The following is a 23,033-nucleotide window of genomic DNA, read 5'->3' as shown; positions in this document are numbered from 1 at the left end:
ACTAGCAATAAAAATGGCCTTTCTTAATCTGATAAAGGAGATCTATAAGAGATCTACAGCTGATATTATACTCAATGATGAAATAATGTTTTCTTTGTAAGATCAGGAAAGAGGCAGAATGTATACTCACATTACTTCTAATCAAGATTGTACTGATGGTTCCAGCCAGTGAAATTAGTTAAATAAAGGCCATAAAGATTGAGAAGGGAGATATAAGTTCTCTTATTTGCTGATGGCATGATTGTTTCAGTATGAAATTTCAAAGAACCTACAAAAAACTATTGGCACTATTAAATTCATTTAGGAAAGTGACAAGATACATGGTTAATGTACAAAAATTTTATAAACTAGCAGCAAATAATTGAAATATGAAAATTTAAATACCCCATTTAACATTACTGTATGTAACATTATAAAATATTAAATACCTAGGGATAATTTAATCAAAAGACATGCAAGACCTCTACACTAAAAACTATAAAATATTGCTGAGAGAAATTATAGACAAATAAATGAAGAGCTATATCCTGTTCATAGATTGTTAGACTAAATATTTTTTTCCATTGTAGTTTATTACAAGATATTGAATATAGTTCTCTGTGCTATACTATAGTAGGGCCTTGTTGTTTATCTATTTTATATGTAGTAGTTTGTATTTGCTAATCCCAGACTCCTAATTTATCCCTCCCTGCCCCCTTTCCCCTTTGGTAACCATAAGTTTGTTTTCTATGTCTGTGAGTCTGTTCTGCTTTGTAAATAAGTTCATTTGTATCATTTTTTAAGATTCCACATATAAGTGATATCATATGATATTTGTCTTACCTTTCTGACTTACTTCACTTAGTATGATAATCTCTAGGTCAGTCCATGTTGCTGGAAATGGATTCTTTCTTATGACTGAGTAATATTCCATTGTATTATATATATACCACATCTTATTTATCCATTCGTCTGTCAGTGGACATTTAGGTTGCTTCCATGTCTTGGCTATTGTAAATAGTGCTGCTGTGAACATTGGGGTTCGTGTATCTTTTTGAATTAGAGTTTTCATCTTTTCTGGATATATGTCTGGGAGTGGGATTGCTGGATCATATGGTAACTCTATTTTTAGTTTTTTACAGGCTGAATATTTTATATATATATATATATATATTTTAAGAATATACACACAAATGCTGCAGATCAATAAAATTCTACAAAGAAATAATAAAAAGACAACTGAATATTAAAAAAAGGGGCAAACAAGTCAAATAGTAGCTTTATAATAGAAGGTGTTCAAATGGCCATGGACCACATGAAAAGGTGCTCCATATTACTAGTTGTCAGGGAAATGCAAATTAAAACCACAACGAGATCGAGATACCATTCACCTCCACTAGAATGGCCCAGATTAAAAAAGACTGACAATACCAAATGTGGTGAAAATGTAGAACAACTCTCCTACACTGTTGATGGGAGCATGAAATGCTAGAATCGCTCTGGAAAACTCTAGCAGTTTCTTGTAAAGCTAAATGTACATCAACTTTATGACACAGTAATTCCACTCCTAATGGCCTGGGCATCGAGATTTTAAAAGCTCCCCGGGCAATTTTAATGTGAAGCCAAGAGTAGGGAGACCACTGTCTTTGAGGAAAACCTAGGACAACTTTGGTGTCCACCAAGGAAAGGAAACCAGATGAAGGCACAAATTTTGCAGCCATTGGAGGTGGCAAAAAGGGTAATTTGGGAAAACTGAGAGGAGGGAGTGGAGTTATCCAGAACAGGTCCTGGGAGGAGGAAGCAGTACTCGGCAGCACCCACAGCTGGCAGAACCAGGCTGGGCTGGTTTGAAGCCCATAAAGATCTATGTCTGGTATACCTTTCTCTCTGCTGAGCCATTTAGGATGTGATTTGAGGAAAGCCTTCCCGGCTAGATTCCTGGCAGGCAGGCAGAGAATGCCGGTCTCCACAAATAGGCCTTTTAGCGAGGCTATTTTGGTAGGTTCCCCAACTAGACTGACCGGTGCTTGGCACCAGGCAAAGCACTGTCCTCATGAGCAAGTGGAGTAGAGCCAGGAGACACACACAGGCACCCACTGAGCAAGTATCTACCCGTCTTTTTCTCCCACTCTAAAGCAGGTGAATGTACATTTCTGAATCAGTGCATTTTCAGGCAAAATGACCCATCCTCTGGTTCCTGTAGGCGTTTTCATGTAGTACCTCTTGAAGCTGAAGTGATGACACCTTTTTCTTCCAAGTTTGTCTTTTCATATCTGTGTTTCCATGAATATTGTGGAGCTTGAGGAGGATAATATAATTGCCATAGTAGTGAATATGTTTAAATATTATATGCTAGCACCTATTTTTTTTTTTAATATTTATTTATTTGGCTGTGCCAGATCTTAGTTGCGGCTTGCGGGATCTAGTTCCCTGACCAGGGATCGAATCCAGGGCCCCTGCTTTGGGAGCGCGGAGTCTTAACCACTGGACCACCGGGGAAGTCCCACTAGCACTCATGTTAAGAAATAGCAGTCATGTGAAAAACCAACCATGCTATCTTGGGATTTAGATATCATTTCGTAAGAGGTGATTTCTCATGGTTTGGCTCATATCAAGCACTAGTAAGCTATAGTATACAAAGAATTTACACTGAGCACTTCACTTCTCCATTTTGTTCATTTTATCAAGACACACCTAGACAACCAATGCCATTATACTTGCCTAGGCCATGTGTAGAGCTTTAATTATTTTATTCTACTGTGGGTGGGATCATGGATGAAAAGTAGAGAGACTTGGAGTTATACTTTAGAAAAGAAATTGGAATCGGTTTCTGAAGGCTTTATGAACAATCAGAGGCATAGTTATGAAGAGCCCGTTTCGTGTCCACTCTCAACATAGATCTGGCATCCTGGGATCTGCCTTGCGGTCCGCCCTTACCTTTAGGCTGCTCTGAGCCCGGAGCAGAATGGTCTCCACGGCTCTCTTCAGCTTGGCATTGCCTGAGATCAGGATGACTGTGTGCCCCGAGGGGCAGGCTGCCGGTATCCCTGCACAGACCATGACCCCGATCTTGTTGTGCCACAGCATCAGCAAAGGCACCGAGATGAAGCCAGCGCAGAAGGATACCATATACAGGTAGAAGAAAGAGACGAGACCCGAGTGCTTTGATGTGGGCCTCCAGGCTGGGGTCCCGAGAGTCTCTGGTTTTGGCCCTCCTTGTCCTCATGTGCCTCCCCAGGGAGACAATCAGCACCCCAGAAGAAACCAGAAAAAGCAAGAAAGAAGGGGTGGACCCCAGGCTGCAGAAGAGGAAGGAATGATAGAAATTGAGTTTTCTCAGTTTCTCAATTGAGTATTGTTATTCATGAGTAGCATGGTTGCAACTGAGAAGTGAGATCTATTGAAAAAGTCCCACAAATAGAGAACAGTGCAGACACAGGAGGAAAAAGTAGCACCCAGGAGCATCTGGGGGATCTTCCTGGAGATCCAGCTTGCCAAGCGGAGGAGGAAGGTGTGAAAGAAATGGACAGTCCTGGAGCAGTAGAGGAGACTAAGGCAAGTGGTGAGCCAGAGGCCAGCTTGATTTACGAGCATCCAGAGCATGAGGATGGTCTGGTAGCAGAGGCCCAGCGGGTCTTTTATCCACTGGAAGTGGGTAAGCTGGATGGCATCCAGAAAGAGCAGCCCGTGCAGGAAAAGCCAGGTGAGGCTGAGATTCAGCAGGACAAGATCACAATTGCTCAGTGGCCACCTCCTCACCACGACCCAAAAATTCATCAAGAAAATGAAGGCATTGACCAGGATCCCTACTGCAAACTCCAGGACTGAAAAGAACAGAAATGCATTCCTGACTTCATAGGGCACAGTTACAGTGGCAGTCAGAGTCACCATGATGTCTCTTCTTACTTGGCTAATCTAAGACTCAAACACCGCCCTGCAGAGAAGGGTAAGTGTACATTCTGAGCCACGACCTTTCCTTTACAAGACATCCAGCTCTTGCTCTAGAGCTATCCCAGAGTGAGTGCATAAAACGTTCTGACAGTAAACTTAGAGGGATATTGTTGCTTTAGAATATCTCTTGGATACACACAAAGGCTCATCATAAGAGTAGAAGAGTGATGGTTCTACCTCTTGGGTGATGCAGAAGCTTTGAATAAACCCAAGTGTTTCTGTAACAACAGCCTTCCCAGAGGACCATGGCCTGGCATGAGGGATGCAAATAAGACAAGGTCTTGATTTCCCAAGCCCAGTTTTGCATGCCCATCTGGACCCACATGAGTGGAGAGGAGAGCAGGATTTGCTTATGGGTTTTAAGGAAACTGGCAGCAGACAAAGCATATATTCTCTGTGAACTAGGCTTTGAGATGGTGCCTCTCTCCATTTGCATGCCTTCTATCACCCCTGAGGGTGACTGATCATAGACTATGTTTTTAATATGGACAAGTGCATGGTTCCTCCCCTGTATGACTAGTATGACTGCCATTGCCAAAGATTTCATTCAACCATCATTATTATGCCAGATACTGTGCTTGGCAAGAGGAGTATTAACATGAACAAGGCCAGCATCTTGCTATGAAGGGGTAGGGGGTGAGTATCTGGCCTGGATCATTGCCGAAGCCTTACAACTGCTCTGTCTGCTTCCCACCCTCCCTCCCATACCCCACTTTCTACAAAGCAGCAATAGCGATCCTGTTAACATATAACTAAGATCATGTCATTGCTCTGTTCAAACCTTTCAGGGCCCCCCATCTCCTTCACCGTATCAGCCAAGTTTTCACAGTGGCCTAGAGGGTCCTGTGTACATAATCAGAGCCTCTGTCCCTTCTCAGATGTCCTCCTCTGAAGGGCGCTCTGTGTTCAGAGTGTGGGCTCTAGAGCCAGGCTCTTTCAGGTCAAGGCCTGGCTCTGCTGCTTCCTCTCTGTGAGAACTTGGCAAGTTATTGAACCCTCTTCGCTCATCTCATATGAAATAGAGATGACGAACAAAATAATGGCTACCTCAGAGGGTTGGGAGGATGACCCGAATTGACACATGTAACATGACTGGGATTATGCTTGGCACATGACGTCCAATCAATAAATGCTAGTTATAGAACTATCATATGATCCAGCAGTTCCTCTTCTGGGTATATATCCAAAGGGAATGCAAAAGGATCTCAAAGATATGTCCTCATTGCCATGTTCGTTGCAGCATTATTCACAATAGCCAAGATACGGCAACAACCCAAGGGTCCGTTAATGGATGAATGGATACGGTGGAATATTATTCAGGCATGAGAAAAAGGGAGTCCTGTGATTTGCGACAACATGGATGGACCATGAGGACATTGTGCGAAGTGAAATAAGCCGGACAGAGAAAGACAAATAGTGCGTGGTATCACTTCTACTGTATGTGGAATACGAGAAAAAGAGTCAAACATAGAAACAAAGAGTAAAACAGTGATTGCCAATGGTTGGGAGGTGGGAGAAATAAGGAGAGGTTGGTAAAAGGGTACAAATAAAGTCTGAGGATCCAGTGTATAACATACAATGTATAACATTGAATTGTATTAATAAAATTTGCTTAGAGAGTAAAACTTAAATGTTCTCACCAAATATATATAGGTTTCACATGTAAGTGAAAACATACAATATTTGTTGTTCTCTGACTTATTTCGCTAAGCAGAATACTCTCCAGGTCCATCTATGTTGTTGCAAATTGCAAAATTTCATTCTTTTTTTATGTCTGAGTAGTATTTCACACACACACTCTCTCTCTATATATATATATATACACACACACACACATCACATCTTCTTTATCCATTCATGTGTTGATGGGCACTTAGGTTGCTTTCATATCTTGGCTATTGTAAGAAAGTATGTACATTTCTGAGAACAAAGTGAGCTTCCTGTTTGAACATCACTGAGCTGAGATTCCTCAGTCCCTGCAACCTCACTCTCCCTCACCTACTTAATTATCTAGATGCAAAGCAAAGGGGTGGAGGGGGAGAGACAGCAGGGAAGTCCCATGAGGCCTTGAGAAAGGAAGCCAAGACAACAGGAATTGTGAAGAAATGGCAGTTTATACGTGAAAGCGTGTATTCCTCAGGGAGAGAGATCATTTTAATTTAGATGGGAAAGTAAGGTAAACGACTTGAGATAAGAGAGGTAACTGAAAGAAACAATTTAATGTTAACGGGACAGACAGCTGACAGGAAACAGATGACTGGGATGGTGTTGTTCTGAAGTAGGGCCATGGTGACGATGGAGGATATTGCCCCCAGGAAGGTGCCAGGGTAGGAAGAAGCCCTGTGCTCTGATGGGTGAGACGAGGCCAGTGCTGCCTTGTAGCAGGTGAGACTGGAGGGGCTGGGCTCCTGACCAAGACTGTTTCTTTCACTTCTGTGAGAATTATAATATAAAGTGATCCATGATTGGCTTCTTCTCGTCTGGCACCTGCCCCCATTCCTACCTAGGGACTGGCTTCAGTTCTTACCCTGTGGTTAGACAGTTATGGAGGTGATCTTGGGTGGCCTTGGCCTGCAGTGGCTTGAAGCAAGGTCTCAGTTCCCTGACCAGAGATTGAAGTCAGGCCACAGCAGTGAGAGCGCTGAATCCTAGCCACTAGACCATGAGGGCCGGTGGCCAGTGAGAAGTCCCTGGCTTGTCTGCTTTGTAGAAATAAATTTCAGCAAAGAAATGGAAAGTAGTGAAACAAGTAAAGTGTTTATTAGGAGGAAAAAAGTACCTGTGAATAGGCGCACACGGGCTGGCTCAGAGAGAGAGTCGCGCCTCCGTGGTGGTTTGAATCACTTATGTGGGCATTTCTTCTGGGTTTCCTCTGGCCAATCATCTCGCTTTGCCTGGCTCTGAGTCCGTATTTGGTTTAACTCCGGGTCCTCCCCTGTGTGCCTGTGCATCTCTTAGCCAAGATGGATTCCAGCACAGAGGCCTATGGGAAGGTTGACACCACCTATTATGGGGTGGCGCCCCCTCCCTTTTTGGCCCCCGAGGAGCCTTTCTGCTCCTGTGTAGTTGGGTAAGTCTCCTTGACCTCAAGAATTGAAATACGTGGTCTCTTTATCTTTTATCTGGGTGGCACTCAGGTCCTCCCTGCTCCTGCCATTATATTTATCTTGGACTATCTGTCCACAGGGGACAGACTCCAGCTGCTCAGCCTGGGGCCTGTCTATCTCCTGCCTCAGAGGGTTGTCTGAGACCAGTGGGAAAGAACAGGTAAGTTGCTCTTAGGAAGCGTGGCACCTGCGGATGAGTCTTGTGTCTCCGAACTCCCCAGATAATCGAACTGAAGAGTCATGTAATCCCTCCCATTTTCCCAAGTCAAAGCCAGCTTGGGATCCAGAATCTTCCTATCATTACTCAACAGCTGCCACGAGGTGGCACCAGGCCACTGTGAGACCTGGAATTCCTGGCCTGCTCTCCGTGCAGGCTCACCCCAGTCATTGATTTACTCCTGCAATAATGTGACGCGTATGTCACAGAAGGGAAATTTTAGACACCATTTATCATGCTATGGCAGGCTGAATGTCCTTTAATCTCAGAGTTGCTGTGTGAAGAGTGTAGTGATACTTCCATTTTACTGATGACAAAATGGAGTCTCAGGAAGGTTAGTTAGATATCTTGGCCAAGGTTACTAAGTGAGGAGTTAGGATGTTGATGCTTTTAGATGGCATGTAGCCAAGAGTCCCGGGAATTCCCAAATCCAGCTCTGCCAATCACTCCGATTACATGAGAGGAGCAGCAGGGAAATGGGGTGTAGGGCGTGTGTTACTTTATCGAAAGCTAGACCAGCGTCTGAAAGCTCCCAAGGTGGAACTCTGGTACAACTTGGTTTGGAGCATGCAGCAGACCTAGGCAGAATCCACGCATCCAACTTGCCATTCTGTTCATGGTAGTTATTGCTAATTGCCTGCAGACTATTAGTTCTCTCCTTTTCATTGCCAACAGAACCCCTGTGTTATTGGGTATGTCAATATTAACTAAAAATAAACTGCATTTCCCATCTTTCCTTCAGATAAGAGTAGCCAATGAGACACAAGAAGAAGACATTGGGTGGGATTTTTTAGAAAGCCCTTGTCTCCTTTTCTTCTTTCTGTGCCTGAACTAAGATGTTACGGTTGGAGCTCCAACCATGAGCGAAAAGCCAAGAGAATCTCAATCCTAAATTTCTGAGTTTGTGAAACCACACCAGTGACTACTGTGCTCCAGAGAGAGCAGAGAAAGTGAGAAAGGTAATATCTTTCTGTCTTTAAGTCACAATGCTTGGGCCACTGTGACTGGAAGCTGAACGCAATGACTAACTGATAACTTGCCTGTGAGAAGGGCTCTGAGTCCATTTGCCCATCTGGGGATGTGAAGCAAGGAAGTGGACAGAGGGAAAGGCAGCCTGCCCTGTGTCTAGGTTCGTTTGTCACGAAGAGGCAGAAAACAGGAAGCGCAAGAGAGGAAACAAAAGGAAGGACGTCTCTGCTTCCTGCATTTAAAGCATATCCTGTCCATTTTGAACTGTCAGAGGGAGGAGGGCAGAGAGGTCACGCCAGGGGAGATGAGGGTAAAGATGGTCTCACACAGCTCTTATTTCTGTTTCTCTACCTTTCAGTTTTGCTCTTGCAACTAACCGATCCTGCTGCAGATTCTCTGCGTTCCATTCAGAAGGAGAATCTGGGTTGTCTGGTGCTCACACGGCGGGCGGTGTCTGGAGATGCCAGTCTGGCTGTCTTGGGTTAGTGCCCAGCCCAGGTCCAGTCAGCACAGGTGCCAGCACGGAGTCTTGTGATTAGGGACATACCTGGGTCACTTTCCCCAGCAGGGACCTGTGGGTAGGGATTGCTTTAGAAGGTGCTCAGGCCCCTTTCTGAGCTTTATTTTGTCCACTAATATGAATTATGGAAGAGGAGGTTTTAAGTAAAAGCTGATAGAGCTGTGAGACGCTGGATGACATCAGCCCTGTTCTGTTTCTCTGTAATGGCGAAAGGAAGAGAGCACGGAGCAGCAGGGACACTTCGAGGGTCACCGTCTAGCAGAGACAGGGGAGATGGTGTGACACGGAGATTCCCAGAGAGCAGATGGCGAGGGAGTGTGTGGGGGAGGGAGGCCAAGCCAGAGAAGAGGGCAACAACGACAGCCAGAGCCTGTGTGTGGCTGTGAGACATTATTGGCGCCTTTAAGACATTCCCTATGGCTTTCTTTTCACAGTTTCCCCTGGGGTGGGGACGTGGGGGAAGCAAGCTCACAGGAAAATTTCTGTAAATTCAGTGTTTTATGTTGAAAAAAATTATGCATGCCATTACTTTATACTGCCATATTTTTCATAATTCCAAATATTGATTCAAATTGCCTATTCCTCTCCAAGGACTTTGACTAAAGTTGATTTTCCAAGAAGATGTGTTATGTACCTCTCAGTGTGTCACCACATACCCCTAGATTACATGTATTCCTGAACTAAAAGGCACAATTCTATAGGGAGGCCATATAATTCAGAGGGACTTTGTGGGGATTTGAAGGTCCTACAATTGCAAGTGGTTGTAGAAGTCAGCAAAGTGTTGCCAATATGTTGCTTGTAGGTTGGACTGGAGTGGTTAGAAATTTCTGTTGAAAGTATTTACACTGGACAGAGGGAGACAATGAGAGCCTGCCATAGCAGGGCCATCAGAGACTATTTGGTTGCCAGGTATAGAAACTCACAGTACATGGCTGCAGGAAGGGATGATGTTGATGGTGATGGTGGTGATGGTGGTGGTGATGGTGATGGTGGTGATGGTGGTGGTGATGGTGATGATGGTGGTAGTGATGGTGGCGGTGGTAATGGTGGTGATGATGGTGGTGATGGTGGCGGTGGTGATGGTGATAATGGTGGTGGTGGTGGTGGTGGTGGTAATGGTGGTGGTGGTGGTGGTGGTGATGGTGGTGGTGGTGATGGTGGTGGTGGTGGTGATGGTGGTGGTGATGGTGGTGGTGGTGATGGTGATAATGGTGGTGTTGATGGTGATAGTGGTGATGGTGATGGTGGTGGTGGTGATGATGGTGGTGATGATGGTGGTTAGTAGTAGAAGCAGTGGTGGTAGTAATTGTAGAAGTAGTGTTTTGGTGAAGAAGCAGGAGAATCACCTGAAATTCTGTTGTGTATTGGTCTTAACAGAAATAGGAAAAATACTGGTAGCTAGTCTCTTTACTTTTTCTTCTTTGGGTTTGAATAATCTCTTACTCCTGCTTCTTTCCATATGTCTATCCTGTTCTCCTTTGGGGAAACAGGTATTTTCAGTAAAACCTTAATTTCTGCCTCTCAGTAACATGACATGATCCCACAGCCTGAATATGATTCAGACTCTGTGTCTCAAATCCTAATTTCCGGGAGAGAGAATCCAATTGGACCAGGTTGGATCAGCTGTCCAGTGCTGGTCCAGTCAGCTGTAACTGGTGAGTTAGGACTGTATTGGGGTCCCTTACAGGATTGGGCCGGTTCCCTGGACGTGGGGTAGGGGAGCCACGGAGGAAATGGTAGAAATCTCTAGGACAAGCTTTGGACTTAAGTATCCATCTGTGAGGGGAGGATGGTAGCATTTGACAATGGATGGGATCTGAGCTTTCCTCTTTGGGATACGTGGTGGAGAGTGAACTTTGAATCTGTTGAATGAATGAACAAGTATTTAGTCTGAAAAAGCAATTTCTGGATTTACCGACTTCAGACTCTGGGAACGCTGGATTACTAGATTGAAACTAAGTTAGCACTAGTTCGACTTGGCCAGTATTTGAGTGACCTTTAGCAAGTCATTTTTCTTAGTTTGTTTCCTCATTATACATGGGGATTAAAAATTCCTGCTCTATTTCTTTGTGTGATCAGAGAGATAATACAGATTAAAGTGCTCTGAAAACTGCAATGTATTATACAAATATAAAGTTTTATTACTAACAGGTGAATACTAAGTAATATATTATTCCTAATAACTCTCTCCTTGGACTCACACCGGTGTTTGCACATATTCCTGTCTGTGGGGGTGAGGTAGGAAAGGATGAAAGGTCGTGTAAAACTGCTGAATAATAGGTATTTCACAAGAGAAGGAAATGTTGTAATGCCCATTATAAGTCTCTTTTATTTTCACCTTTCTTTGAACATTTCTGGGCAGGGAAATCACTCTCACTCTAAGCAACTTCTCCATTGCCAGATAGCGTCTGATGTGAAGAGCTTATTTTGGGAATGAAAGAAGGAACTCGGTTGCGATAAAAAGAAAGAGGTACAATTTATACAGTTTTGTAGGCTGTGGAGGCTGTGAGAGATGCTTTGTAACAAGAAGGTGTGGAGATGGCATGTGCTTGGGAGTGGGGTGGGGTGGGGAGAGATGGGGGAAGAAGGAATGTTAAGGAGCCATGGAGAACAAAGTCATGGGCTGGGCTGCTTTTCCCCCTCAGCCTGTGGTTCCCCGTGGGAGGCACTGATGCTCCGCACTTGTCTGTCGGTGGTCCATGGATGCAAGAGAACACCTCCTCCGGCCCAGGCTAGTGAGGCTCTTTCTGGGGGTGGATGAACTGAAGGAGGAGTTGTTAACAGAATTTAAGCTAATGCGACTGCTTGCTGGGTTTTATTTGACTTTATTTTCAGAAAAGACAAGTTAGGGAGGGACTGGGAAACGGACACTGGATATCAGGGACTTATTATCTCAGCTTAGGCACAAAATAATATATGTCACACATATTCTCACCCCTAATGTACAGAGAGGGCAATTGAGCTTCAGAGCATTGAAATGACTGCCCAAGGTCTGTGGAAAGTAAGCAGAGAATCCAATATTCAGACCCCAGCTAGTTTGTTTCCAAACCCCATGCTCTTTCTATGACACCATGCAGGGGACTACTAAACCACCAGCTGAAGACTTAACATGGAAACAGTGTCCAAGAGATGATTTAACTTGATTTCAATGTTACATCTACCTGTTTCAGATTTTAATAAGCTTATTTAGGAATACTTTCAGGATTATCTAACCCACCCACAGTCCATTGCTGGTAAAATCCAGACCGATGAGTATCTTTTCATAAGGATTTTATTCCAAGAAGGGAGAATCCATTGCCATGTTCGATGCTAGGAGGATGGAGAACACACACTGGGGCTCAGCTGTCCCTTCTCCACTCAGGAGGTCAGAATAGGCTCCTCACGTGGGTCTGGCTTTGGGGAGACTCTGAGGGAACTCAGCCAGCAGGGACTTGATGAGAGGCTAGCTTTCCCCTGAGCACTTTGGGGTATGTTCACCCATAAGACAGAACACTATTCTTGAATGTACTATTACTTCAGTAGTTCAGAAAAGAGGAAACGTCAATGTGAATTGAGTGTTTGGAGAAAATTTCATGACCAAGTGGATTTTAAACTTGGCTTTGCAATAGGAGAGGGGTTTTCACAGAAAACAGGACAAGAGGATGTAGACACAGCCCTGGTGGAGGGCTGCCCTCAGGCAAAAATGCAGAAGCAGCCATGAGCCAAGTTGACTGGTGCATAATGAAAAACACTGGAGTAGTGGAGTCAAAATGACAGTGAGGGCCTTAAAGAGAGAAAAGTGTGATTTATCGTGAGAAGTAGACCATGGCTATTTTAGAAGAGAAGCCTGAATAAAGTTTTGTTTTGGGAAAGTTGCACAGGGAGAGACGGGTGTTCTTGCCCAGGATTGACTGTGATCCACTGACTCTTTGGTCTTCAGGGAATGCCCATGGAGGATCTCAGGGTAGCAGAGTTCCATACTTTTGGGCCACTCCAGTGGACATGCAGCTTGTACAGCTCTCAGTGTTCCCTATGGATACGTCTTGTTCTGTTTGGAGGTGTGGGAAGAAGTAATATTCTGAGTAAAGACTCACAGAGACAGATAATCGCACGTTGAGTCCTAGGCAGAGAAACCCTAGGCTCAGAAATCTATTTCATGTTTATGACAGCCTGTGATGGGTCCCTGTTGCTGGTGGAAGTCTTCTTGTTAACAGAATCTCGGTGATGCGGCGACTCTAGGGTACTTTTCCAATAATGTTCCTGACTTTCCCACAACTGTCTTCCCTCGTCTTTCTGCTGCAGTTTCTGAAGCAGGTCCCATTCTTTCTTACCTCTGTGCCTTGCTTATGCTGATCCCTTAGCCCCCAAAATCTTAACGTCTCTCCTGCTTTCCCACCCCCATCTATCTTGGCCTTTAATTTCTTTCTTTCCTGTCCCTCCCAAATGGGAGTGTTCTTTTTCCAATGACATTTGGCAGTGCTGCCTTGTCTTTTGTAGCGTAGCCATTTGACTTCTTACATGCTCTGGGCTGTGGGGTTACGGAGGCAGCACTCACGTTTGTGTTCCAGCGTAGGCTCGACCAGACTGCCGGCGCTTGCATTCTGGTTTCACCTCTTGTTAGTTACACAGCTTTCGGGCAGTCGCTCTTTGTGCCTCAGGGTTCTCAGCTGTAAAACTGGGGTGATAACAGTCACTGCCTCATAGTGTAATTATGAGGAGAAATTGAAATCATGCCTGTGACTCATTTAACATAATGCATGGGCCATATCAGTGTTCCATAAATATTGCTGTCATTGCTATTCTGATAGATGCTTGTTTATAGCACACGTATAATAACTAAACATTGAATTGACTTGTGTTTAGGAAGTGGTTATCATATTTTCAGGGGTTGGAAGGAGGGAGGAGGCCCCCGAGCTCCTGCGTGATCCAGACATGGGGCCACAGGGTCTGGGGAAGGGGCTTGGCTGGAGAGTTCTGAGGAGGAGGCTTTGTCCTCACATTACTAGTTCTCATAGTTGCATGGCCCCCATGGCTCCCAGACAGACATGTTTTCCTGACCTCCTCAGGCTCAAGTAAGGCTGTGTCACCAGGGTCACAAACCACTCTCAGCATCACAGTTCTGTACATTGGTCTGTCCTGAATCATCTCTTTTTTAAATCCAGTGGCTACACTTTTCAAAAGCTCTAGTCAGGCAACATCATAGAGTCAGTGAGTAGTACAGGGCCTTGAGCAAAGTATATAGCTGCCAAAATTTTTTCTTTTTTAAATGTTAACACTCACGTACTACAGTCCGTTATTAGACTAATGCAAACCTCACAAAATTGCTAGATCCGAGGCTCCCCGTCTGTAAAATGAGGGGACTGTACGTGGTAATCTTTGAAATTCGTTCGGGCTAATACTAAACGGTCTGCGTGGGCTCTGATGCAGAGTGGACAAGTATCCGCATGGCAGTTCAGACCCTTGCAGCTGTCAGGCCGTTGTGAATACTGATGAGATAATGTCGGCAAAAGGCGTCAGTACCCAACAGGCCTCCGTACACCTTAGTTTTCCTTTTCTTCCTCTTTTAGTTCAAAATTCTTTGTCATTGTGATGCCAAACAAATGCAGTATATCAGACCTGGTCTGCAGGTCTTACTGGTTCCCAACATTTCTTTTTTTTCTTTTAATGTTTTGTTTTATATGGAGTACAGTTGGTTAACAATGTTGTGTTAGTTTCAGGTGTACAACAAAGTGATTCAGTTATGTATATACATGTACCTATTCTTTTTCAAATTCTTTCCCCAATTAGGTTGTTACAGAATATTGAGCAGGGTTCCCTGTGCTATACAGTAGGTCCTTGTTGGTTATCCATTTTAAATATAGCAGTGTGTACATGTCAATCGCAAACTCCCTTTTTATTTATTTATTTAATTTTTTATTGGAGTATAATTGCTTTACAATGTTGTGTTAGTTTCTGCTGTACAATGAAGTGAATCAGCTCTATGTATACCTATGTCTCCTCCCTCTTGGACCTCCCTCCCACTGCCCGCCCCCCCAGTCCCACCCATCTAGGTCATCACAGAGCACTGAGCTGAGCTTCCTTCTCTGTTGGTCGATGAAATGAGAAAAATAAGGACAAGAAAGTGAACTTTTCAAAAAGATAAATTCATTCCATTTTAATAGTCTGTGTCCACAATGAAATAATGATAATAGATCATTATTTATTTAGTTATTTGTTTAGTTTTTCTCAGTGATACACAGGTTATAAATTTAGGTCCCTTGGCCTAAGTTTTTCTTGAATTTTCACTGATCCATAAAAGCAAATGACCAGGAATAACAGTAGTTGAGCAGAGCTTTCAAAATGATCCGTGGTAAAAAATCAGGTTTTTGTAAAAACAAAAATTTCCATTATGTCACAGACTGAGACTTTTGTAAATTTAAAATAAAAATAAATTACTAGAAAAAGAAAATTGAAAAACATATATATACACAAACACAAACTCCAGTTTTTAATTATTAGGGTCAATGGACATAAGTTACCATGACAAGTGGCAATAGAAGCTTCTAAATATTTATCCTCAGTTTTGGTATTTATTTCCTTGGGACTGGCAATAATGGGTTCATGGATTACTGACATCACTTGGAGTGGCACCCAGGCAAGGACACTGCCCTACTTTGAGGGAGGGTCTGCCTAGCAATAGACTGGAGTTCTTAACCTGGGGTTTGTGCATTTAATTCAGAGAGCAGGTGAACTTGGAAGGGGAAAGTGTTTATGTTTTTTTCTTTGCTGAAATACTGACATTTAATATGTCTTTCAAAATATAAAGTTAGGCCACAAATCACAGTAGTGTGAGCAGTACCTAAGACTTTTATTCCAAGAGAGGTCACGGATACTTTTATATGTTGAAGATAATCTCTAAATACTGTTTACACTATTTTGAAACTGCAGTAGCTATTAGACCAGCTGCTAGATTTGTTAGTTAATACAACATACATTACTACAATTTAAAAAGTATTGTAGTAACTGTAATTCAACGAAATTGGTTTCTTTTGTATGCTTATTTTGTATTTTGTCTCATGCATTTAAAAATGTAATTCTAAGGGCTTCCCTGGTGGCGCAGTGGTTGAGAGTCCGCCTGCCGATGCAGGGGACACGGGTTCGTGCCCCGGTCCGGGAAGATCCCACATTCCGTGGAGCGGCTGCACCCCTGAGCCATGGCTGCTGAGCCTGCGCGTCTGGAGCCTGTGCTCTGCAACGGGAGAGGCCACAACAGTGAGAGGCCCGCGTACCGAAAAAAAAAAAAAAATATATATATATATATATATATATATATATATATATATATAATTCTAAAAAAAGTGTAATTCCAAGAGAGATACCCTAGGAGGTACCGGATGGCCAAAGGGTCTCTTTAACACAAAAAAGCTTAAGGGTACCCCTCCTAGAGGCAGGAAAAGAAGAAACTATTTTGAAAACATTTTCAGTTATTTCCTTCAAACACAGATCAGTGGATGAGATTAGGGGTCATTGGGAGAGATGGGGCTCTTCTGGGGTACCAGGATCATTTTTTTTTTGCTCTTTATCATCTACACTTTGTGTCAGTCTTGTTCTGCTACCAGGCACAGGGAGCGTCCTCACTGCAGCAGAGACATTCAGTGCCCCAGGGGTCAGGGTGGTTACTTCTTGCCCCAAGGTCTTAGGGATGACTGCCTCAGGGAGACCTTGATTGCTAATTAACTAGCAAATCTGATCCTGCAAAAGAGCTGGGCCGTCATTTGCTTTTGAACTCCATTAACATCAGTACAGCAACCAGTTACCAGGGCTGTGGCTGCTTTCTGTGGACTGTGCTCTGCCTTGATTGCCAGCCCATCCTTCAGAGAAAGGGAGCAGCAGCGGGGGTGATGAGGTATGTACCTAAACTGTGTGCTCTCTTACGGCTACAGATGTATGTGTGCAAGTGTGCCTGGACTTGTGCTCATCTCTTTCAGTCAGATGCCCTTGTGAATTGGTTAAACACAGACAAAAAAACCCATGAACAACAAACCACAAAATTACACAAACACATAGTAAATAAAATTCAGCTCTTTTTTTCTTGGGATGTATGTGTGTGTGCATGTCTGTGTGGTGATGAATGATTTAATATTCAGGGTGAGGTAACTGGTAGAAATTCTTTCTGATTCTTGAGATGAGGTGGGGGAAGCGAGGGGAAGGAATTGGGAAGTTAGAGTAGGGCATTTGGGGATGTTCCTCTAAAAGGATGTGGAGCTGTGACTAAGAAGTGGTATTTAGAGAACCCATCACGGTCAGGAAATTGAGAAATCTGTATATTTCTATCCCTGTGAGTTTGGTGCCTTTATTTATTTATTATTTATTTATTTATTTATTTATTTATTTATTTTTGCGGTACGTGGGCCTCTCACTCTTGTGGCCTCTCCCGTTGCGGAGCAGAGGCTCCAGACGTGCAGGCTCAGCGGCCATGGCTCACGGGCCTAGCTGCTCCGTGGCCCGTGGGATCTTCCAGGACCGGGGCACGAACCCATGTCCCCTGCATCGGCAGGCGGACTCTCAACCACTGCGCCATCAGGGAAGCCCTTGGTGCCTTTATTGATCAAGTAAAGAATTATTATGGGGAAGAGTCTAAAAGTGTGTTTGTGTGTGTGTGTGTGTGTGTGTGTGTGTGTGAAGCATTGGGGTGTGTGCACTCTTTGGTGTGTAGTGATTTCCTGTGGGGTCTGGAAGGAGGTTCTGAAGGGAAAGACTCGGCTCTGAATTGGCTCCTGTCAAAATGGAATGAAAGTGCCTAGGGGAAGGGGGAAGGTGATGGATTGTTGCAGGCTCCTCTCTGGTAAAACAAAGTAAGAGAGGGTGGTATCCTCACTAGTTGTTGAGAGTCTAGCTAAACACACGTGGGCATTCCTTTTCTGATGGGCCGTGGAGGTGAGAAGGGAGAGTTACAACTGGAGAAACAGGAGACCATGATCAGTCCCACAGGTCTCACTACAAAAAGCTTCCATGGGTTCCTGATAGAGGGTCTGAATGGCAGCTTTCAGGTGCTAAAGAGACCTCCAGGTCTCCAAACTGTCTATTGCTCTTTGTCACGGTGTGGAGCAGTGTGTATGTGTGGTGGGCAGGTAGGAGGAAGAGGGAGCGATCTTTGGTTTGCTGTGCTGAGAAGGACCAAATGATATGGAGGACCTTCTGTCCTGTACCCCCAACTGAAGATAGCTCATTGCTGTTTCACTCACGCTTCCGCAGATGCCAATGATTTTTATTATCCGGCATCCCTCACAAATGAGAGTTTTGATGGGCTAATAACGTTACTCTATGAACTGCTCCCTGAGCATGGAATACTAAGGACTAGATGGCCCTAGGAGAAGAAATTTTCCATCTAAAAATTTCCAAAACTGCAGAACGTGATGGAGCAGATAAGCCTTTGCACACCCTGCTGCTGGGGTCACCGTAGGTCATAGCTGTCTTCTAGACACAATCCCTTTGGGTTCAGATGGGGAAAATGAGGCCCAAGTTTTTCCAAGGCCACACAGCTAAGTCGGGTCAAGCTGGCTTTTAGACCTTTGCACTTTGGATGTGACCAGACTAGGGAGAAAAAGATCGTTAGCTCCTTTTTTCCTTCCCATTCTCTAAATATCCGGATGACAATGTACGAAGTCAGAAAATTTTGCCCAGGAGTTTTGAGGAATAGCCATGACTTGCTGGCGTCCTCTATGCAAGTTATTCTCAGCCTCTATAAAACTAACCCTCTCTTTTCCATGAGAGCTCTTGCCTTGTGTTATCAAAGGATTTTTGAAAGAAAGGCTTAGAATGCCATGTGGAAATCAGCTAATGGCTATAATTCAGAAAAAAAAGAAAATTGATTATCCAGTTTTTCCTAATGGATTCAGATAGCCATCTCAGTAGTTTGGGCCCCACCTGCTTACCCATCTACTTTGCCTAAATGATTATAACAGTACGAGGAAAATGAACTTTGGCAATTATTCGTATAACCATTTTAATTCAAGGAAAAAATTACCGTTGGAGTCTGCACGACTTATGTACAGTAATAATTTGCAGCTTTTCCGTGAGATTTTCTCTAAGCAGCCTAATTAAAATTGCAACCCTCATTCACGTTCCTCGTTCTCCCCCCACCCAAGCTTTATTTTTCTCCACAGCATATTCATTTATTTTTTTGTCGCTTTTTTCCTACCCATAGGAATATAAGTCCCATGAGGGCAAGAATTTTTACGTTTTTGTTTGTTGTTGCATAACCAGCTCCTGGAAGAGTGCTTGGCACATTGTAGGAGCTTAATAAATATTGATGAGTGAATAAATAAACTGCAAAAAGACAAAGGATTGATAAACATGGGGAACTCGTTCTCCTGGCTCTCAGAGAATTTAAAACAGTCCTGTGGGTTGTAAACTTCAAGTGAATTGACTACTACAACAGATGCTTAGAAAAACCGCTTTGAAACCCCCCAGGGGCTGTGGAGACTGAAATGTTGCAGAATTCTTTCCTTTTCTTTCTGTAAGCTTCCTAACAGGAGGTTGTCTTTGGAAGGACACAGGCATCTCCCATGCATCCTCCATCCTCTTAAATTAAAAACTTTTATCATCACGAATGTGTAGGTTTTCTGTACTTGCATCATATGTGGAAGTGGGCTTTGGATTCAGACTGCCTGGACCTCAGGCAATCTGGAGTCTCTGAGGCTCAGTTAGCTCATTTGTCAAATGGGGATAATACAGTCTTAGCTTAGAGGGTGGTCATGGGGACGAAATGAAATAACGCACCTAAGTGCTTCGCCCAGTGCCACACACGTTCTGAGTACTTGGTTAATGACCCAGGTACTATTTGACGAAAGCACAATCTCACCAAAAGCCTAAGCTGGAGTACACTGCGGGCATTATTACATGGAATACAGAGTAGTGCTTACAAGTTCTGGCTGTGAGGTCCAAAGGGCGGGTATTCAAATTGTGGCTTTACTCATTATCAGCTGTGTGACATTTGGCCCTGCTAAAGCTTAACTTCCTCATCTGAAAGCGAAGATGGTAGCAATAACTCACTGGGGGTTATAACAAAGATTACGTGCAATGGATTATGTAAACCTCTTAGAACGTTACTCAATTACTGGTAGCGATTATTATTAAAAGTGCACAGTTTGTTTGTCATATGAAATAGAATATCCAAAGATTGTTGACAGACTGCCAAGTAACAGTTTTTTAAAATATTTTTTCTTTGATCTTGATTTTTTTCTAAATTGCATTTCAAATTGATATTATAGGTTTCACCACTGAGATCCATATAATTTGGGAAGTAAGGTGAATCAGATGATGCTGATGAGGGTTTTTTTTTTCCTTAAGGTTTAACGAAATGTTTCTCTTCTATAGCTAGAAAGTAATTATCGTTGTTCCATAGAGCCAGTAGCCATATTTGAATATGATGCAAAAGGACTTTTGATAGGAGGCAAACAGATTTTTAAAAATGCAAGTGATATTTTTTCAAAAGTTATATTTACCCATGTATATTAATCATTTATTGCTGCATAACAAATTACCCCAAAATTTCACAGCTTGAAGCAATGAACATTTATTATCTCACAGTTCCTGTGGGTTAGGAATACTGTGAGGTATTATCTCACAGTTCCTGTGGGTTAGGAATACTTTGTATTTCTGGTTCAAGGTCTCTCATGAGGTTGCAGCCAGGATGCTGCCCAGGGCTGCTGTCATGTGAAGGCTTCACTGGGGCTGGAGAATCTGCTTCTGAGATGCCTCACTCACATGGCTGTTGGCAGGAGGTCTCAGTTCCTTGCTGGCTGTTGGCCCTTTCTGTAGGTCTACTTGAGCGTCATTATGGCATGGCAGCTGGCTTCTCCAAGAAGTGATCCAAGATGAAGGAGGAAGGAGGAAGATGTAATGCCTTTTGTGTCCCAGGCTTGGGAATCACACACCATCCGCTCTGCTGTATTCTATTTGTTAGAAGTGAGTTACTAAGTCCAGCCCACTCTCATGGGGTGAGGGATGGGGGGCTTGGCTCCACCTCTTGAAGGGAAGAGTATAGAAGAATTTGTGTATCTTTATTTAAAAAAAACACCATATCATGATTTTGAATAATATTAAGTTTTATTTTATTTCATAATTTACTCCATCCTCTCTCTATAGATATCTACACTATTCGCAATCTTTTGCTGTTATATATCATGTTACAGTGAAGAACCTGTATCTGTACATACATTGCTTTCCACACATGCAAGTGTATTTTTTTTAACATTTTTATTGGAGTATAGTTGCTTTACAGTGGTGCGTTAGTTTCTGCTGTATAACAAAGTGAATCAGTATGTATATATCCCCATATATGTATAGGGATATATGTATCCCCATACATATATCCCTCTTGCGTCTCCCTCCCACCCCTCTAGGTGGACACAAAGCACCGAGCTGATCTCCCTGTGCTATGCAGCTGCTTCTCACTAGCTATCTATTTTACATCTTGTAGTGTATATGTATCCATGCCACTCTCTCACTTCATCACAGCTTACCCTTCACCCTCCCTGTGTCCTCAAGTCCATTCTCTACATCTGCGTCTTTATTCCTGTCCTGCCCCCAGGTTCTTCAGAAGCTTTTTTTTTCTTTTTTTAGATTCCATATATATGTGTTAGCATATGGTATTTGTTTTTCTCTTTCTGACTTACTTCACTCTGTATGGCAGACTCTAGGTCCATCCACCTCACTACAAATAACTCAATTTCGTTTCTTTTTATGGATGAGTAATATTCCATTGTTTATATGTGCCACATCTTCTTTATCCATTCATCTGTCGATGGACACTTAGGTGGCTTCCATGTCCTGGCTATTGTAAATAAAACTGCAATGAACATTGTGGTACATGACTCTTTTTGAATTATGGTTTTCTCAGGGTATATGCCCAGTAGTGGGATTGCTGGGTGGTATGGTAGTTCTAGTTTTAGTTTTTTAAAGAACCTCCATACTGTTCTCTATAGGAGAAGAGTAAGCATTAGCTCTTTTCTAAATGTTTGATAGAATTTACCTGTGAAGCCATCTGGTCCTGAGCTTTTGTATGTTGGAAGATTTTTAATCACAGTTTCAATTTCATTACTTGTGATTGGTCTGTTTATACTTTCTATTTCTTCCTGGTTCCGTCTCGGAAGGTTGTGCTTTTTTAAGAATTTGTCCATTTCTTCCAGGTTGTCATTTTATTGGCATATAGTTGCTTGTACTAATCTCTCATGATCCTTTGTATTTCTGTACTGTCAGTTGTTACTTCTCCTTTTTCATTTCTAATTCTATTTATTTGAGTCTTCTCCCTTTTTTCCTTGATGAGTCTGGCTAATGGTTTATTCATTTTGTTTATCTTCTCAAAGAACCAGCTTTTAGTTTTATTGATCTTTGCTATTGTTTCCTTCATTTCTTTTTCATTTACTTCTGATCCGATCTTTATGATTTCTTTCCTTCTGCTAACTTTGGGGTTTTTTCTGTTCTTCTTTCTCTAATTGTTTTAGGTGTAAGGTTTGTTTGTTTATTTGAGATGTTTCTTGTTTCTTGAGGTAGGATTGTATGGCTATAAACTTCCCTCTTAGAACTACTTTTGCTGCCCATAGGTTTTGGGTGTCGTGTTTTCATTGTCCTTTGTTTCTAGGTATTTTTTGATTTCTTCAATGATCTCTTGGTTATTTAGTACTGTATTGTTTAGCCTCCATGTGTTTGTATTTTTTACGGATTTTTTCCTGTAATTGGTATCTAGTCTTATAGTGATGTGGTCAGAGAAGATACTTGACACGATTTCAATTTTCCTAAATTCTCTAAGGCTTGATTTGTGACCCAAGATATGATCTATCCTAGAGAATGTTCCATGAGCACTTGAGAAGAAAGTGTATTCTGTTGTTTTTGGATGGAATGTCCTATAAATATCAATTAAGCTCATCTTGTTTAATGTATCATTTAAAGCGTGTGTTTCCTTATTTATTCTCATTTTGGATGACCTGTGCATTGGTGAAAGAGGGGTGTTAAAGTCCCCTACTATTATTGTGTTACTGTTGATTTTCCCTCTTAGGGCTGTTAGCATTTACCTTATGTATTGAGGTGCTCCTATGTTGGGTGCATAAATATTTACAATTGTTATATCTTCTTCTTGGATTGATCTCTTGATCATTATTTAGTGTCCTCCTTTGTCTCTTGTAATAGTCTTTATTTTAAAGTCTATTTTGTCTGATACGCGAATTGCTACTCCAGCTTTCTTTTGATTTCCATTTGCATGGAATATTTTTTTCCATCCTCTCACTTTCAGTCTGTATGTGTCCCTCGGTCTGAAGTGGGTGTCTTGTAG

General features: G+C 42.8%; 1 protein-coding gene across 1 annotated transcript; it reads right to left on the bottom strand.

Moving 5' to 3' along the window:
- Nucleotides 1-2,868: 2,868 nt before the first annotated feature.
- Nucleotides 2,869-3,870, bottom strand: TAS2R38 (taste 2 receptor member 38; the record flags this gene model as incomplete). Its single annotated transcript, XM_082662404.1, is given in 3 exon segments — nucleotides 2,869-3,136; nucleotides 3,138-3,330; nucleotides 3,333-3,870. Coding segments are annotated over 3 exon segments (999 nt in total).
- Between the last annotated feature and the right edge of the window lie 19,163 nt (nucleotides 3,871-23,033).

This window comes from Grampus griseus, assembly GCF_964374135.1.
Source record: "Grampus griseus genome assembly, chromosome: 9".
Classification (NCBI taxonomy): Eukaryota; Metazoa; Chordata; class Mammalia; order Artiodactyla; family Delphinidae; genus Grampus; species Grampus griseus.
Note: the sequence above shows the minus strand (reverse complement) of the source record. Positions and strands in the feature narration are given on the sequence as shown.